General features: G+C 42.8%; 1 protein-coding gene across 1 annotated transcript in view; it reads left to right on the forward strand.

Moving 5' to 3' along the window:
• LOC116219866 (NACHT, LRR and PYD domains-containing protein 3-like) overlaps positions 1 to 18,221 on the forward strand; it is a 33,676-nt gene extending 15,455 nt beyond the window's left edge. Inside the window, exons 5-10 of the mRNA XM_042703928.1 lie at positions 1,726 to 1,896; positions 3,963 to 4,133; positions 11,988 to 12,158; positions 14,566 to 14,739; positions 15,381 to 15,427; positions 17,455 to 18,221. Coding sequence (XP_042559862.1) covers positions 1,726 to 1,896; positions 3,963 to 4,133; positions 11,988 to 12,158; positions 14,566 to 14,739; positions 15,381 to 15,427; positions 17,455 to 17,987 — 1,267 coding nt within the window. The 3' untranslated portion in view covers positions 17,988 to 18,221. The remainder of the gene's footprint in view (positions 1 to 1,725; positions 1,897 to 3,962; positions 4,134 to 11,987; positions 12,159 to 14,565; positions 14,740 to 15,380; positions 15,428 to 17,454) is intronic.
• Positions 18,222 to 19,701: the final 1,480 nt, after the last annotated feature.

Here is a 19,701-nt window from a genome sequence, read left to right on the forward strand (position 1 = left end):
TACTACAGTTAAGCATGACAACATAACAGTGGAGTAACTGTTTAACATCACATTTTCTTGTAAATGTACCAGTGAACATCTTACACTGCCTACATCACTGTACTGGGGTGTGAAATAAAATGTTCTATAGAGTGGTCGAATCCATGCCACATGAATAACTAATCCTTCTAACTGACGCCAGACATTTTTTTTTCAAATTCAGTGAATTGTTCCTCAATGTCCTTTAGCGGCCTGTTTCTTGTGAGCGCTTAAAATATGCACCTGTGTTTGTGAGCAGTCCCGACTCAGTAAATGTGAAACAAACATAGTGGATCTGGCCGAACCAGGCACTTTTACAGCCAATCAACACATTGCTTCAGGAGCATGGAAGGGAGGTGTGTAATATGATCTGAAGTTTATCTAAATTATCAACAAGATTTAAGCAGAATGTTGGACCCTTATTTTAATTCCCACTGCAGAAAGGGCATGAATGGGTTTATTAGGGCCGTCAGCCAATAAGAATGTTGTTATTAATCAGAAGTTAATGTAAAAATAGCACTAACTCTTGATAGGTGTTTGGTTTCTATTGATTTTATCTCACCTGAACTACAAAGAGAACTGTCTCTCGGTGAGGCCTATAGTAAAAAAGTATGTAGGTGTAAATATCTGGTGAAGTGTATCTATGTGGTGAAAAGTGTTATGCCATGGTAACTATCAGCGAAGAAAACATAGGGCTTCTTGCATTGATATATATATATTTGTGTGCGTGTGTGTGTGTGTGTGTGTGTGTGTGTGTGTGTGTGTGTGAGAAGAAGGGATATATCTGAATACGTTATTGAGGAAATGAAAAAATAATGCGTTTGAAACAACTATTATTTGCTGTATGTAGCCATTAGCCATAATGGAGTTCTGGAATAGAATGGAATGGAATGGGATTCTGACTTAAGTTGTTCATGGTTGAACGACAAACTTTTTTTTGTTGTTTCTTATGATTCTATGTTCACCAGTTAGAAGGCGGTGGGGGGATCAGAGAGAAAGATGAAAAGCAGTATGAGATATATGATTCATAATTAGTTATATGCCAATATGAATTGAAGTTGATGTTTTGAAAGCACAACATTTGCATTGACAATGAATATTAGCATAGAACATACAATATTTGCTCGATTCTACATAACTTCAGTTATCAACCACGCCCTTCTATCTGAATGATAGATAATGTTGCTGGTTAAACAGATACAGATAATGATGTCTCTGTACACCCCTAGTGTGTAGGTATAGTGTGCACATGAATGAACTATGTATGATAGGCGTTGAAGCTCTTCATGGAACAGTATATGTAATGAATGTCATGTTAAATTTTGAAGTTCATTTTTAAAACCTAAGGAATTTAGTGGAGAAAAACTAAAGTAGTGTACACATTAATGAATTAACTAAGAACTGTAGACAATGTGGGTTGTGTGTGTTATTTCTTTTGACTGGCTGCTGTGGACATTAATATGAGGCAACTGTGAGGACTGTGGCAATATAGGGGTAGACCCTGTTTGTGTTTTAGTATGACATTACTGTCATGTAAAATGTAGCAGTGAATTTAGAAATCTAAGGGAAAACTCCCAATCCCCACTTCAACTGGAATATTTTTCCTCTAACCTTTCATTATATTGATTTCTCAAGACACCTTCAGAAAGGCATCGCTTATTTATCATTTAAGAGTAATATTTTGTCTTTTGTTATGCTGTTTTGCAGACTTGCTGAATGCACACTCACAGATAAGTCCTGTGGAAATGTGGCTACTCTTCTACAGTCACCAAACTCCCTGACAGAGCTAGACCTGTGGAACAATGACCTGGGCGATTCTGGAGTTCAGCTTCTCTCCAACGGACTGTCTAGTCCCCACTGCAAACTGCAGACATTAAAGTTGGTGTTATACATGTCCTTATTTTCATGCATTTCCTGATTATTCATGTAGCCCTTAACTATGATTTATATTGTTCTATAAGCGTAGTGATAACCAGACTTCGCTAATGTTGCAGACTATAACAGTATATGTTTTTGTCTGCTTCCCTTCACATAGGATTCTAATTCAATTTCCACCTGTTGATTTTGTGTCTCTCATCCCTCTTAGAGTTTCCACAGTTTTTTTTTTCCATTCCTCCAACACCTCAAATAGAGGATGATGGATATATGGGAAATCATGGATTTTAAATTCAGATAAAATTATATTTCAAAAACATTACAAAAATGTTAGGAAAAATGTATAAAAAATGAACTCATTATTAAGTACTACAGTTAAGCTTGACAACATAACAGTGGACTAACTGTTTAACATCACATTTTCTTGTAAATGTACCAGTGAACATCTTACACTGCCTACATCACTGTACTGGGGTGTGAAATAAAATGTTCTATAGAGTGGTCAAATCCATGCCACATGAATAACTAATCCTTCTAACTGACGCCAGACATTTTTTTTTCAAATTCAGTAAATTGTTCCTCAATGTCCTTTAGCGTCCTGTTTCTTGTGAGCGCTTAAAATATGCACCTGTGTTTGTGAGCAGTCCCGACTCAGTAAATGTGAAACAAGCATAGTGGATCTGACCGAACCAGGCACTTTTACAGCCAATCAACACATTGCTTCAGGAGCATGGAAGGGAGGTGTGTAATATGATCGGAAGTTTATCTAAATTATCAACAAGATTTAAGCAGAATTTTGGACCCTTATTTTAAGGGTTTAATGGGTTTATTAAGGCCGTCAGCCAATAAGAATGTTGTTATTAATCAGAAGTTAATGTAAAAATAGCACTAACTCTTGATAGGTGTTTGGCTTCTATTGATTTTATCTCACCTGATCTACAAAGAGAACTGTCTTTCGGTGAAGCCTATTGTAAAAAAGTATGTAGGTGTAAATATCTGGTGAAGTGTATCTATGTGGTGAATAGTGTTATGCCATGGTAACTATCAGCGAAAGAAACATAGGGCTTCTTGCATTGATATATATATTTGTGTGCGTGTGTGTGTGTGTGTGTGTGTGTGTGTGTGTGTGAGAAGAAGGGATATATCTGAATACGTTATTGAGGAAATGAAAAATAATGCGCTTGAAACAACTATTATTTGCTGTATGTAGCCATTAGCCATAATGGAGTTCTGGAATAGAATGGAATGGAATGGGATTCTGACTTAAGTTGTTCATGGTTGAACGACAAACTTTTTTTGTTGTTTCTTATTATTCTATGTTCACCAGTTAGAAGGCGGTGGGGGGATCAGAGAGAGAGAGATGAAAAGAGTAGTATGAGATATATGATTCATAATTAGTTATATGCCAATATGAATTGAAGTAGATGTTTTGAAAGCAAAACATTTGCATTGACAATGAATATTAGCATAGAACATACAATATTTGCTCGATTCTACATAACTTCAGTTATCAACCACGCCCTTCTATCTGAATGATAGATAATGTTGTTGGTTAAACAGATACAGATAATGATGTCTCTGTACACCACTAGTGTGTAGGTATAGTGTGCACATGAATGAACTATGTATGCTAGGCGTTGAAGCTCTTCATGGAACAGTATATGTAATGAATGTCATGTTAAATTTTTAAGTTCATTTTTAAAACCTAAGGAATTTAGTGGAGAAAAACTAAAGTAGTGTACACATTAATGAATTAACTAAGAACTGTAGACAATGTGGGTTGTGTGTGTTATTTCTTTTGACTGGCTGCTGTGGACATTAATATGAGGCAACTGTGAGGACTCTGGCAATATAGGGTAGACCCTGTTTGTGTTTTAGTATGACATTACTGTCATGTAAATTGTAGCAGTGAATTTAGAAATCTAAGGGAAAACTCCCAATCCCCACTTCAACTGGAACATATTTCCTCTAACCTTTCATTATATTGATTTCTCAAGACACCTTCAGAAAGGCATCGCTTTTTTATTATTTAAGAGTTATATTTTGTCTTTTGTTATGCTGTTTTGCAGACTTGCTAAATGTACACTCACAGATAAGTCCTGTGGAATTGTGGCTACTCTTCTACAGTCACCAAACTCCCTGACAGAGCTAGACCTGTGGAACAATGACCTGGGCGATTCTGGAGTTCAGCTTCTCTCCAACGGACTGTCTAGTCCCCACTGCAAACTGCAGACATTAAGGTTGGTGTTATACATGTCCTTATTGTCATGCATTTCCTGATTATTCATGTAGCCCTTAACTATGATTTATATTGTTCTATAAGCGTAGTGATAACCAGACTTCGCTAATGTTGCAGACTATAACAGTATATGTTTTTGTCTGCTTCCCTTCACATAGGATTCTAATTCAATTTCCACATGTTCATTTTGTGTCTCTCATCCCTCTTAGAGTCTCCACAGTTCTTTTTTCCATTCCTCCAACACCTCAAATAGAGGATGATGGATATATGGGAAATCATGGATTTTAAATTCAGATGAAATTATATTTCAAAAACATTACAAAAATGTTAGGAAAAATGTATAAAAAATGAACTCATTATTAAGTACTGGGTCATTCCACGCCAAACGTCACAATTTAACGAAAATTTCCCACTCGACCATCTCAGATTTGGCTGAAAAAATTCAAGGTTGTTCATACACTTCTTAATATGAATAGTCCCAAATATTAGCTCTCTACTCCCAATAGTTTTGTCACATAGGATGTTTTAGGGAGGAGGGGGTGCCAATACTTAAGACGCTTTTTGAGCTTTCTGAAGAGCTATTACTAGAAAAGTGTTTAAGCTAGCTCCTTCAAACTTCCTAGGCTTAAAATATGATACCCTTACTTGAAAAATATGGACTTCCAAGGGTGTGGCTTGGGTATATCATAGTATTCGGGGTGCTTGAATTTGCTCGAAGATTTTACACTATGCTCTGTCGCAGCATATTTGAAGGACTGTGGAAAGCTCAATGTTAAAGCTAGAGACTTGATATTATACACAGACCTTCCTATGTATGGTCTGTATATTGTATTAAAAAACGTCTCGGTTACTTACGTAACCTCGGTTCCTTAAGCAGGAACCAGATATAACAGTATGGTACATGACACTAGTCATGGGCCTAAATCGAAGCATTTATCCATTCACGCCTGAAAGGCCGCGAGATCTGTCAGTGCGCACTCCTGAGCCCGCCCCCTCAGGAGTCTATATCTTGAATCGCGCACCAGATCTCAGTCTTGGAAAGAAAACTGAGCAAGAATATCAAACCAAGGTAACACTGTACACGCCAACTTTGTTATATCTGGTTCCTGCTTAAGGAACCGAGGTTACGTAAGTAACCGAGACGTTCCTTTTCGCAGTTTACTGCGATATAACAGTATGGGACCCTATATATTCCCGTGTGATAATACAGTGGCAGCCAATCACACACACCAGCTTTATTGAAGCCTTTGCCTCATAGAGGTTCATACAGCTGCTGGCGGTGAACATATTAACAGGGCAACCTTTATCATATGCGGCAAGGATCGTGATCCTGCGCCTGTAGGAAAACACCCTGGAATGTTTCATGTGCAACATAACATGTAGACACCAATGAACACACTTATCATATATATCGTTCTCAGGCCAGGGGATTCAGAGATCGCTCGCCTGCAGAACGCCATGTAGAAAACTAGGTTCAGCCACATCTAACATATAGAATCTAATGAAAGTGTGGCGAGAACTCCAGCTTGCAGCTTTGCAAATATCGTCCACTGAAACGCCCTTTAGTAAGGCCCAGGAAGACGAGACCACCCGCGTAGAGTGCGCATGCAACTTCTCCAGGAGATCTAAAGACAAGCTCTTATAAGACAACACTCTTAGCGCCTCTAATAGCCTCTACTATCCAACGGGAGAGGCTCGGTTTTGATAGAGGTCTGCCTTTTGCACGTGCACCAAAAAACACAAATAGCTGATCTGACTGTCTGAAAGCTCTAGTGCGCTCTTCGTAACAGCGGAGAGCGTGCACTGGACAGAGCTTATTCAAACGTTCCTCCTCTGCTGAAGCAAAAGAAGGAGGCGAGAAAACTGCTAATTCAATCACCTGATTGCGGAATGGGGTTACCACCACTTTAGGTGTGTAAGCAGCATTAGGTCGCATAACCACTCTGTCACCAGCGATCGAGAACTGAAGGCACGATGGGCTGACTGACAGGGCTTGCATGTCACCAACGCGCTTTGCTGACGTTAACGCCAGTAGCAGCGCAGTCTTTAAAGAGACAAACTTTATGTCCACTGTCTCCAGGGGCTCGAACGGAGGCCCTGTGAGAGAACGTAACACCACTAGCAGATCCCAAGAGGGTATGAGGTGCTTCTCTGGCACCCTGAGCCGTCTCACCCCCGCCATAAAGCGTGACGCTAGCGGGTGACTGCCAGGAGAACTGCCATTAATGCCTGCGTGGCAGGCTGAAATGGCAGCCATGTACACTTTGAGAGTGGAAGCTGCCTTCCCCTCATCAAATAACTGCTGTAGGAATTCTAGAATAACGCCCAGCGGGCAGTTAATGGGGTCATGCTGACGCGCAGCACACCACCGCTCAAAACTGCGCGACTTCTGCGTATACAGAGCCCGTGTCGACACAGCTCGGGCACTCTGTATTGTAGCCACCACTGCATCCGACAAGCCTGACGCTATGAGCCTGCACCTCTCAGGTGCCAGGCTCTGAGACGCCACCACTCCGGATGGGGGTGCCACACTGTCCTGTGCGCCTGCGTCAGGAGGTCTCTCCGCAGAGGCAGCTCCCAAGGCTGCTGCACTGACATATTGACCAGATCTGCCGCCCACGGCTGATTGGGCCAGTGGGGGGCTATCAATATCAATTCCCTGCCATCGTCCGCAATCCTGCACAGCACCTGCTGGAGGAGCGGGATCGGGGGAAACGCATATAGGGGTAGAGCTGGCCACTGGTGGCCCAGCGCGTCTATGCCTAGTGGGGGATCGTTGCCCCCTAGCGAGAACCAGAGCGGGCAGCAGGTGTTCTGCCTGTTCGCGAACAGGTCCACCTGCGCCTTGAAAAAACGCACCCAGATCTGACCCATCACTTGTGGGTGAAGGCACCAGTCTGCTGCTCGAGGATCGCCCCTCGATAACAGGTCCGCACCGTAGTTGAGGTGACCTGGTATATGAACTGCCCTGAGGGACAGGACGTGCCTCGCTGCCCTCAGGAGCAGGCGAGTCGCCCAATGGTGTAGTGACTGGGAGTGCACTCCGCCTTGACGGTTTATATACGCCAAGGCCGCAGTGTTGTCCGTCCTCACTAACACATGCTGACCACTCAGTCTGGGCAGAAAGTGTCGTAGAGCCAGGACTACTGTCCGCAGCTCTAACACATTTATATGAGACGCGGCCTCTGTCACAGACCAGAGACCGTTCACGCCTCTTCCTTCGCAGACTGCCCCCCACCCCATGGTGGAGGCGTCTGTGGTCACCACTACGCGATGCGACACTATGCCCATAGTGCCCGACGCGGCGAGAAACCAGGGGGTTCTCCAGATCGCCAGGGCTTTCCTGCATCTGGAGGACACCACTACTCTGCGGTGCCTGTCTGTGACTGCGTTGAGCCTCATAGACAGGTACCATATTTGGAATGGCCGCATACGCAACATCCCAAGCGGAAGTGCGATGGCGGCTGAAGCCATCATTCCTAACAGGCGTTGGCAGCACAGCGACGAGATTGACTCTCCCAGTCGGAACTGGCGCACGCATGTTTTGATGGCATTTATTCGTTCTTGAGACAGCCTGACCTCCATGGAGGTGGAGTCTAGAACCATGCCTAGAAAATGCGTAATTTGCTTTGGGCACAGAACGCTTTTTTCCCTGTTTATCACAAAGCCCAGTTGATACAGGTGCGCCACCACTAGATGGCCGTCCTGCACCGCTGCAGCCTCTGAATGAGCAGCTATTAACCAGTCGTCCAAATAATTGTATACGCGTAAGCCGCGTAGACGCAATGGGGCGATGGCTGCTTCTACGCACTTTGTGAATACCCACGGCGCTAGAGCTAGGCCGAATGGAAGTGCGTTGAATTGGTACGCTATTCCTCCGAATGCAAACCTCAGATATCTCCGATGTCTGTGGTGGATCGGAACGTGGAAATATGCATCCTTTAAGTCTATCGTGATAAACCAATCGTTTGGCCTTATAAACTGCACAAGCCGGCGTGGGGTCAGCATTCTGAACCGTAGCGGCATGAGTGCTCTGGTTAACACACGTAGATCTAATATTGGCCGATAATTCCCGTCTTTTTTTGGGACCAGGAAGTAACGGCTGTAGAAGCCTGAAGCCTCCTCCTCGGGAGGAACTATGCTTATCGCTTCTTTTCTGAGCAGGGAGACTATCTCTTCCCGTAGGAAGTGAGACTGCTCTCGCTGCACCACAGATTGGATCACTCCGCTGAATGGCGGAGGGGGACGGGCGAATTGCAGCACATAACCCTTTGTGATCGTTCTTAGCACCCATGGTAAGACTGCGCATGTGCGCCAACTCGCCGCACAACCAGCCAGGTTGTGCTTTGAGTTGAATTTGTCGGGAACAAACCCGCTCATGGTCAATGAGTCTAAACCTAGATCTACACCCACTCCGCCTAGGGAGGGGGACGAGATCTGGGGTTGCCCCCTCATGGTTTTGAAAAAATTGGGGGGATGCAATTGCACTGTGTGCATCGCGGGGGGAGTCACACAAGCATGTCCGGGCACTGCGCCATCGGGGACAGGAGTTAGGACATATGAGTGTGGTGCTTGTGAGAACCTGCTTACCGTGCCTGGACATGATTTTCACATGTGAGCGACGGGCTGATTTCTGTGGAGGCGGTGTGGGCTCCACCGCTCCCCCCTGTGTGGCCACTGGCTGACTGTCACCATCAGGAAGCCTGAGGCTTACCTCTGCCCCGCCCGCGGCGAGCGGAGTGCTGTCGCGGGACCTGGGCTGCACCCTGGGCAGGGCGCGCAGCTGGCTGCTGCTGTGCTGCAGGCTGAGCTGGAGGGCACCTTCGCTGGAGGAGCTGGCGAGCGGAACCCGCTTCGTTTCTGGCCCTGTGTGGGTGTGGTGTGTCCTGAGGAGGACGTCTCACCCGGGCCGCTAGAGCGAGGCATCCAAGCCTGGAATACCTCCCTGCTCTTCTGCTGCTCCTCGAACCTGGCAGCCATCTTGACCACGGCTTCGCCGAAGACGCCCTGGACAGAGACAGCCTAGAGTTCCTCGTGCACCTCCTCGAAATAGGGGATGCAGCTGGGAACTGGCGCGGCGGAGCCAGCATAAAACTCCCCGTCCAGCAGCGAGGACCGCACACTGGGAAGGGGAGGGAGAGGGAGCCCGAGGCAGCTGGCTGCTCTCGGCGCAACCTCGTGGAGTTGCTGGCCCAGAAGCCGTGACGAAGTAGGGGGTGTATCCACCCGCGGCCTAACGTCCTGGCTATTGAGCTGTACTCATCGGAGTAGTCCAGCAGACTATCATCATCCAGGCCGATGTCCAGCTCCAGTTCGGGCAGGACACCGCCCAGTGGTAGCTCCTCCGCCTCGCTGCCCGCGGCCCTTGGGCTAGCAGGTGGCGGTGACAGGGAGAGGCCAAAGAGTGGAGCTGCGGCTGCAAAGCGGCTGCTCACACTCACAGAGCCCACGGCTGGAGGCGCACTCTGTCCTACAGGGGCGTTAGCCCCGGATGGAGCCGGTGCAGCCCCCTCGGCGTCCTTGCACTTCCATAGCGCAAGGCGCCTGGTAGCCTTAGCTAGCGTGAGGCTAGCACAGATGGCACAGACAGGGTCAGCGCCCGAGAGCGCGACCTCTGCGTGGTTCCTGCCGAGGCAGGTCACGCACCGACGGTGGCGGTCACCCTAACACGGGTGTGCCCGCAGTCGGGGTAGTGTCTGGACATCTTTTTAATCTGAAAGTAGAAAAAAGTATTAATACACAAGCACACTATCAGCAACGAACACGTTGTTAGCAAGCTAGCAGGCTAGTCAGAAACTTTGCCAGCTAGGCAGCTAGGATAGCAGCTACTACTTCCAGTAGCCAACAAATTTTGCAGCGCCCTGAGCTAGTGAGGGTTAAAGAACCCGGATAACTCACCAACCCGTGGAGAGCAAAAGCACACAAAACTCTTTGACTTATGGTAGCGTAGAGGATATACTCGGAGCTGGCACTTTGTTTCTTGCAAAGTTTTCAAAGGGACAGAGACCTGGTGCGCAATCTAAGATATAGACTCCTGAGGGGGCGGGCTCAGGAGTGCGCACTGACAGATCTCGCGGCCTTTCAGGTGTGAATGGATGAATGCTTCAATTTAGGCCCATGACTAGTGTCATGTACCATACTGTTATATCGCAGTGAACTGCGATAAGGAACTGTTTAACATCACATTTTCTTGTAAATGTACCAGTGAACATCTTACACTGCCTACATCACTGTACTGGGGTGTGAAATAAAATGTTCTATAGAGTAGTCAAATCCATGCCACATGAATAACTAATCCTTCTAACTGACGCCAGACATTTTTTTTTCAAATTCAGTAAATTGTTCCTCAATGTCCTTTAGCGGCCTGTTTCTTGTGAGCGCTTAAAATATGCACCTGTGTTTGTGAGCAGTCCCGACTCAGTAAATGTGAAACAAACATAGTGGATCTGACCGAACCAGGCACTTTTCCAGTCAATCAACACATTGCTTCAGGAGCATGGAAGGGAGAAGTGTAATATGATCGGAAGTTTATCTAAATTATCAACAAGATTTAAGCAGAATGTTGGACCCTTATTTTAATTCCCACTGCAGAAAGGGAATGAATGGGTTTATTAGGGCCGTCAGCCAATAAGAATGTTGTTATTAATCAGAAGTTAATGTAAAAATAGCACTAACTCTTGATAGGTGTTTGGTTTCTATTGATTTTATCTCACCTGAACTACAAAGAGAACTGTCTCTCGGTGAGGCCGATTGTAAAAAAGTATGTAGGTGTAAATATCTGGTGAAGTGTATCTATGTGGTGAATAGTGTTATGCCATGGTAACTATCAGCGAAGAAAACATAGGGCTTCTTGCATTTATATATATATATTTGTGTGCGTGTGTGTGTGTGTGTGTGTGTGTGTGTGTGTGTGTGTGTGAGAAGAAGGGATATATCTGAATACGTTATTGAGGAAATGAAAAATAATGCGTTTGAAACAACTATTATTTGCTGTATGTAGCCATTAGCCATAATGGAGTTCTGGAATAGAATGGAATGGAATGGGATTCTGACTTAAGTTGTTCATGGTTGAACGACAAACTTTTTTTGTTGTTTCTTATGATTCTATGTTCACCAGTTAGAAGGCGGTGGGGGGATCAGAGAGAAAGATGAAAAGCAGTATGAGATATATGATTCATAATTAGTTATATGCCAATATGAATTGAAGTTGATGTTTTGAAAGCACAACATTTGCATTGACAATGAATATTAGCATAGAACATACAATATTTGCTCGATTCTACATAACTTCAGTTATCAACCATGCCCTTCTATCTGAATGATAGATAATGTTGCTGGTTAAACAGATACAGATAATGATGTCTCTGTACACCCCTAGTGTGTAGGTATAGTGTGCACATGAATGAACTATGTATGATAGGCGTTGAAGCTCTTCATGGAACAGTATATGTAATGAATGTCATGTTAAATTTTGAAGTTCATTTTAAAACCTAAGGAATTTAGTGGAGAAAAACTAAAGTAGTGTACACATTAATGAATTAACTAAGAACTGTAGACAATGTGGGTTGTGTGTGTTATTTCCTTTGACTGGCTGCTGTGGACATTAATATGGGGCAACTGTGAGGACTGTGGCAATATAGGGGTAGACCCTGTTTGTGTTTTAGTATGCCATTACTGTCATGTAAAATGTAGCAGTGAATTTAGAAATCTAAGGGAAAATTCCCAATCCCCACTTCAACTGGAATATTTTTCCTCTAACCTTTCATTACATTGATTTCTCAAGACACCTTCAGAAAGGCATCGCTTATTTATCATTTAAGAGTAATATTTTGTCTTTTGTTATGCTGTTTTGCAGACTTGCTGAATGCACACTCACAGATAAGTCCTGTGGAATTGTGGCTACTCTTCTACAGTCACCAAACTCCCTGACAGAGCTAGACCTGTGGAACAATGACCTGGGCGATTCTGGAGTTCAGCTTCTCTCCAACGGACTGTCTAGTCCCCACTGCAAACTGCAGGCATTAAGGTTGGTGTTATACATGTCCTTATTGTCATGCATTTTCTGATTATTCATGTAGCCCTTAACTATGATTTATATTGTTCTATAAGCGTAGTGATAACCAGACTTCGCTAATGTTGCAGACTATAACAGTATATGTTTTTGTCTGATTCCCTTCACATAGGATTCTAATTCAATTTCCACATGTTCATTTTGTGTCTCTCATCCCTCTTAGAGTTTCCACAGTTTTTTTTCCATTCCTCCAACACCTCAAATAGAGGGTGATGGATATATGGGAAATCATGGATTTTAAATTCAGATAAAATTATATTTCAAAAACATTACAAAAATGTTAGGAAAAATGTATAAAAAATGAACTCATTATTAAGTACTACAGTTAAGCATGACAACATAACAGTGGAGTAACTGTTTAACATCACATTTTCTTGTAAATGTACCAGTGAACATCTTACACTGCCTACATCACTGTACTGGGGTGTGAAATAAAATGTTCTATAGAGTGGTCAAATCCATGCCACATGAATAACTAATCCTTCTAACTGACGCCAGACATTTTTTTTTCAAATTCAGTGAATTGTTCCTCAATGTCCTTTAGCGGCCTGTTTCTTGTGTGCGCTTAAAATATGCACCTGTGTTTGTGAGCAGTCCCGACTCAGTAAATGTGAAACAAACGTAGTGGATCTGACCGAACCAGGCACTTTTACAGCCAATCAACACATTGCTTCAGGAGCATGGAAGGGAGGTGTGTAATATGATCGGAAGTTTATCTAAATTATCAACAAGATTTAAGCAGAATGTTGGACCCTTATTTTTATTTCCACTGCAGAAAGGGAATGAATGGGTTCATTAGGGCCGTCAGCCAATAAGAATGTTGTTATTAATCAGAAGTTAATGTAAAAATAGCACTAACTCTTGATAGGTGTTTGGTTTCTATTGATTTTATCTCACCTGAACTACAAAGAGAACTGTCTCTCGGTGAGGCCTATAGTAAAAAAGTATGTAGGTGTAAATATCTGGTGAAGTGTATCTATGTGGTGAATAGTGTTATGCCATGGTAACTATCAGCGAAGAAAACATAGGGCTTCTTGCATTGATATATATATATTTGTGTGCGTGTGTGTGTGTGTGTGTGTGTGAGAAGAAGGGATATATCTGAATACGTTATTGAGGAAATGAAAAATAATGCGTTTGAAACAACTATTATTTGCTGTATGTAGCCATTAGCCATAATGGAGTTCTGGAATAGAATGGAATGGAATGGGATTCTGACTTAAGTTGTTCATGGTTGAACGACAAACTTTTTTTGTTGTTTCTTATGATTCTATGTTCACCAGTTAGAAGGCGGTGGGGGGATCAGAGAGAAAGATGAAAAGCAGTATGAGATATATGATTCATAATTAGTTATATGCCAATATGAATTGAAGTTGATGTTTTGAAAGCACAACATTTGCATTGACAATGAATATTAGCATATAACAGGGGTTCTCAAACTTTTGCAAGCTGGGCCCCCCCAAAGCTGGTTAGGGGTAGTTGGGGCCCCCCCATCCGCCTGCGGCCCGCCGCCACCGCCCTCAACTACACCACCATATATAGATAGATAGATAGCGTATTGTTATTGATAGGCCTGACATGTCAAGGTTAGGCTATTGTTATTGTTAGGCCCATACAGACAATTATTATAACTATTTATTATTATTATTATTATTATTATTATTATTATTATTATTATTATTATTATTAATATTGTTATTATTATTATTAGTAATAGTAGGCCTATTAGTAGGCTATTCATTATTACACTTCGGCTGTGTAAGAAGAACCCATTTTCAGGCGTTCATGAATGAGGTGGAGATCTTTTCTTACGTTGGTCTTCTGAAGTCCGTAAGAACACATTTCAGAAGACACTTCAGAAAATGTTCGAAAAATAAGCACCATGAGTGTGCATACAGATCGCGAGGAGTAGTATACATCTCAGTCAGTGATTTATGAATACTAATTACGTGTTCTGTGAAGTATAGAATATAGTAGGTGGTGCAGGCGATATCAGAGGGAGGGCTGGTTGGTGGTATTTTGGACCATCCCAACCCCGTAGGCCCATCGGTATACCCGATGGCGAGTCCGCCCCTGCTGTTAGTTGAAGGTTAATATTTCATCAGGTGAAGAGTCGGAGATCTTGGTAAAGCAATATCCAATTTTCCTGGGTTGAATTTTCCATGCACTGTGCAATTTCATGACCTTCACATACTGAAAAAAATATTATACTGATAGGGAGCTTTTTTCAGTTTAAGGTTTCAGAGAATGAAGTAGTGTGTACTATTTTACTGGATATCTCCATCTCTGTGTCCATTTTACACCTGTCCCTGAATAGTTTTTAGATCATATTTTTACAAAAATCTCTCTCTCTCTCTTTCAGGCTCTCTGATTGTCTCATCTCAGAGAAAGGTTGTATTTGTCTGGCTTCAGCTCTGTCTTCAAACCCCTCCCACTTAAAAGAGCTGGATCTGAGCTACAATCATCCCGGAGAATCAGGACTGAAGTTGTTATCTGTTAGACTGGAGGATCCTGTCTGTAAGCTGGAGAAGCTTAGGTAAGCGTAGAAAGAAATCCCAATGTTGTACTTGTCTGCATTATTCGTGTGAGATCAAATCACATCGTGTGAGTTTCTTCATACCTAGTGTAGTGATGTCTTTAAATAGTTACTTTATCAACTTAGATGTAGGTCACTTCTTTGATACCGCGTCCAATATTGCAAATATGAATTTAAATTGTTCCTTTGCAAAGTGGTCCAGAGGAATGATGTGAGGATTAGAAGTCAGGCAGGGAAGATGGCAGACAGGGAAGGTGGCAGGCAGGAATCCAGAAGTCCAAAGCAATTATATGGTAGCAAAGTGATTAGTCAATTAATAGGCAGTTGGTAAGGATAAAAACTAGTCCAAATTAGGCAAGAAATACATAATTAAACTAAGAGCACCAGTGCAAAATACAACAGCAAAAAATGCAACAAAATATTCACCAGTGCTCCTATAGCCACCCATTTTAATTACTGATTTATCAGATATAACATTCCTCTTACAGTAATACATATTCATCTGTCCTTAAATTATCATTTAGTTCAAGAACTCAAAAATGGATCCTGCATCTAGTCACTATAAACTATTCAAATGAAAACATTTGCAGATCTTTTCTGTTTTAGAATATTATATGTGTGACTGTGTGTTTCTGTTCCAGAACTGACCCAGCTTCTGTCAGCAGAGCACGACCCCGTCTGCTGAGATGTAAGTCTTAATGGTTAATTCAGTAACTGTATTAGACAGCTCAGCTGGTAAATTGCACCTTGCACATTTGGACACTTTTCAGAACTCTACTTTTACTTTTTGCTTTTACTTCGCTTCATTTGCCACAATGCCATCTCTACTGTCAAGTTATCTGGTGACATTTGTGTCAGCTTCTGCCCAAACTTGAAAAAGGTCTTGGCCAACCACGGGGTGTATGGCACAACTCAGATAGCACATTCCTTAGTGTTTTTTTATTTAAGTTAGGTTGGTAGATGGTTAGATTGCTAGAAGGTTCTGTTGTTAGTCCAGGGAATCCAGGAAAAAAGCCGTAATAACGTGTGCAGTCAGAATCGACCGAATCCACGAGAAAGCAAGTCGAAAGCGAAAGCAAGTTGCAAGTCAACGCAATCACCAACGATTTCTCACAAATTCAGCCCTTAACCCTTCTAACACAGAGCGGCCCGTGGGGCATCTTGTGTTTTTTTGAGGAATTGCATTTAAGAAAAAAGTTCAGAACAAATCCCAGATGAGAAAACTTTCATGAATGCCAAATTTGTTCCTAAAACACCGGAGGTGGAGTTCAGAAGAAATTCCTTCTTAAATTCTTCTTAACTGCGTTCGAGAATGAGGCCCAATGGACTTTTATACAGTATTTGTCAAACTAACAGTTACACAGTTAATACCTCTCTTCTCTGAATAAAGAATGATTTAAACTTTAATGAAGATAATTAGTTAAGACATTTTTCAGATCGTTCCTTCTTATTTCTACAACTCCCCTTGGTCACTTCTCACAAATCATCTGCTGACACCTCTATACATACATGGCATGGCCATGGCATGCCTTCCCATTAGAACAGGGGAGAGAAAGATTGCTTGTTTTGAAGTTTATACTTTTCCCATATAGTGAATACATATATTTTGTGTTTGACAAGACATCCAGTGCAAGAGCTCATGGCTAAGGGCCCGTCCACACGGAACCGGGATTGCCTGAATCCGGAAAGAAATGTTGTTGGATCTGCCTTCCGTCCACATGAACCCGGCGGAATCCACAACCTTTTGAATCCGGTCTCCAGAGTGGAAAGATTCCAACCCGCCAGCGGATCCGTGTTCGTGTGGACGCCCCGATCTGCACATTTTCTAACCCGATGACGTGATTGCCCCATGTGAACGCCCCGCCTCGCAACCTCAGTGTTCAGCCCTTCACTTCATAACAGCAACAACATTAACTAAATCGATGTTGTTAAGAAGCTGGTTAGGAAAGGGATGACATACAAGCCACACTTTAATCTATCACTGTTAATTCTATTTTCATCTGACCATTGTTCAAAACCGGTTTTTAAAAGTGTCAGCAATAGCCTATATGAGCAAATCTGACGTGAAAAGATTTTTTATTATAGACGGAAGTTTAAAAACGGTAACTTAACTTAAATGAGGGTTATGGCAAAGTGTGCGATTCTAACTAGTCCTGTTTGAGTGCTGTGGTAACATTGATTTCAGGTGGTAGAGAAGTCGTTCAGCAATCGGAAGACACAACTTCTGTCTACTGTCACTTTATGCGCATGCTCCATGACATCTTTACAGCGGATTCAACCACTTTCCATGTGGACGCAGATTTTTCTTGACACGGCTCTGTGTGGACGCGATAAAAAACAGTACCGGATCCAAAAATGTTTCCGGATTCTGGCACTCCAGGTTCTGTGTGGACGTGGCCTTAAACTAAGTCTCCAACCCCTGCCCTTGCTGATGTTTTAACACCCTTCTCACTGGCTACCCCTTGTGTGTGTATATGTGTGGTGTGTTTGGAATGTAGTGTGTCTGTGTGTATTGTTGTACTGCTTTATAATATGTAGTATTGTGTGTGTGTGTTTGTGTGGGTGTGTGTGTGTGTTTGTGTGGGTGCGTGTATTGGTGTGCTGTGTTTGGAGTGTACTGTGTGTGTGTGTGTGTGTGTGTTAGTCAGCAGCAGCTGTCCCTCCCCATATTCTGATGATGATGTTCTCTCCTCTCTCCTCTTCTCTTGTCTGCAGATGCCTGTGAGCTCACACTGGACTCAAACACAGCAAGCAGATATATCTCTCTCTCTGAGAGAAACAGAAAGGTGACAAGTACATGTAGGAAACAGCAGTATCCTCACCACTCAGAGAGATTTGATAAGAGGCCTCAGGTGTTGTGTAGAGAGGGTCTGTCTGGACGCTGCTACTGGGAGGTTGAGTGGAGTGGGAGTGGGGCTTGTATAGCTGTGGCGTATAAAAGCATCAAGAGGGAAGGGGGTGATGACAGTTCACTGGGACTCAATGACAAGTCCTGGAGTCTGGAGTACTCTCCTCACACTTACTGTGCCTGGCACAATAATGTAAGCACTGACATACCTGCTCCCTCCTCCCGCTCCAGCACAGTAGGAGTGTACCTGGACTGGCCGGCCGGCACTCTGTCCTTCTACAGCGTCTCCTCTGACACACTCACCCACCTGCACACGTTCCACTACACATTCACTGAGCCCCTCTATCCAGGGTTTGGGGTTTATTCTAAATCCTCAGTGTCCCTGTGCCAGATCACATGACCTCCCAATGCTACAGGAGTCACCCACTCCTATTCACACACATGTGTGATGCTGTGATGCTATGGGAATAGTGATATGTGTATTCTGTTTATACACCACTGCTTTGATGATACTATGTATATATGTTGTATATTTTGTGCATTTTCTGAATTGAAGATGTGGGTTATAAGAATTGTTCAGCAACAATATGATGTATTCTTGTCTCCTTAAGCTTTAGTTATTTGCTGCATTTTTGGACAAGATGGTCTGGGGTCTCTGTGTATGAGTGATAGGCATAGTTATTCTGTCATTTAAGCCAAAACAAAAGTGAATGATTTTTCCATGTGTCAATTTGAAACACATAACTGACTTGGCCATCACATGCATTGCAGTAGTATAATAAAAAAGGTTACATTTCCACACAATGAATCACTGTAGCATGCAGGTAGATGAGTGAGGGCAGATGTGAGTTTGTCTCCAGAGTGACTCTTCAGGCAGGTGTTGGAATGAAATGTGTTCATTTCACGTTTAGATGGAAAGCTGCGCCTGTGCTCTGTGGCTTCTCACATATCATCTTCATCTCTTCAGAGTGATGTCAGACATGTTTCTCTTCAGACATGACCTTGGAGAAAATACATCTCTCATACAAGCTGTTATCATTTCTGTTTTATTATGAAAGACTGATTGTATGTATTTTGTCCTTGTATGCAGCAAAGAATGTGTTGGCAGTCATTTTGATTAGCTCTTTGTGAAATCAACATTCTCTTTACTCTCTCTATTAGATAAAGTGTAGTGTGAGGAGCAATTAAAATGAATGACACAACAATCTAAATAAACAACACAAATGTCTTCAGACACAAACTACATGAGGGCATGACATTCATTTTCAAATAGAGAAAAAGAAAAACATGATGATTATAGAGATGCTGCAGGTGATTATCCAGCAGTATGACTGTGTTTGGGTACATTTACAAATAAAGTTTTACACAAACAACAAAGAAAACAGTGTTCGTTTTACAATCTTAAACGCAGTCATTATCATAATCATCATTGTTATACTTCACCAATTCTCTCTCCAAACTTTACAAAGAAAAAACAAGTTTTTTGTTTATCTTCCCAGAGAATGTAAGCAAAATAAACTCTTTTGATCAGTCTCCTGAATGACAATTAACTTTCTGAAATGCTTCGTTCTCTGGAGTATATATGGCTCTGCCGCCCTCATCTACCAGTCCTGACGTCACATGTCACAGAACCCATCTCCCCTCCACCTACAACACAACCCATCTCCCCTCCACCTACAACAGAACCCATCTCCCCTCCACCTACAACAGAACCCATCTCCCCTCCACCTCATCACAACAGAACCCATCTCCCCTCCACCTCCAACAGAACCCATCTCCCCTCCACCTACAACACAACAGAACCCATCTCCCCTCCACCTACAACAGAACCCTCTCCCTTCCCCCCAGTATTATGCTGAGTGAGCAGGCAGTGGAATGAATGAGCACTGATCTTCAAATCTTCAAATCAGTTCATGTCATGTAGCAAACACTCAAATATCTTTCAAAGACCCTTGCAAGTAACGGTTTCAGTTTTAATGTTTGTCTAATGTTGCCATAGAATCATTAGGCTTTGCTGCAATGCCTTACTGTTGTCTCCAACTGCATAGGCCTGTATTGCTTAAAATACCTTTATAGTAAGTTTAGAGAACATATTACTGTGAAAATAGTGTTTT

Source organism: Clupea harengus, chromosome 26, assembly GCF_900700415.2.
Source record: "Clupea harengus chromosome 26, Ch_v2.0.2, whole genome shotgun sequence".
NCBI classification, from domain to species: Eukaryota; Metazoa; Chordata; class Actinopteri; order Clupeiformes; family Clupeidae; genus Clupea; species Clupea harengus.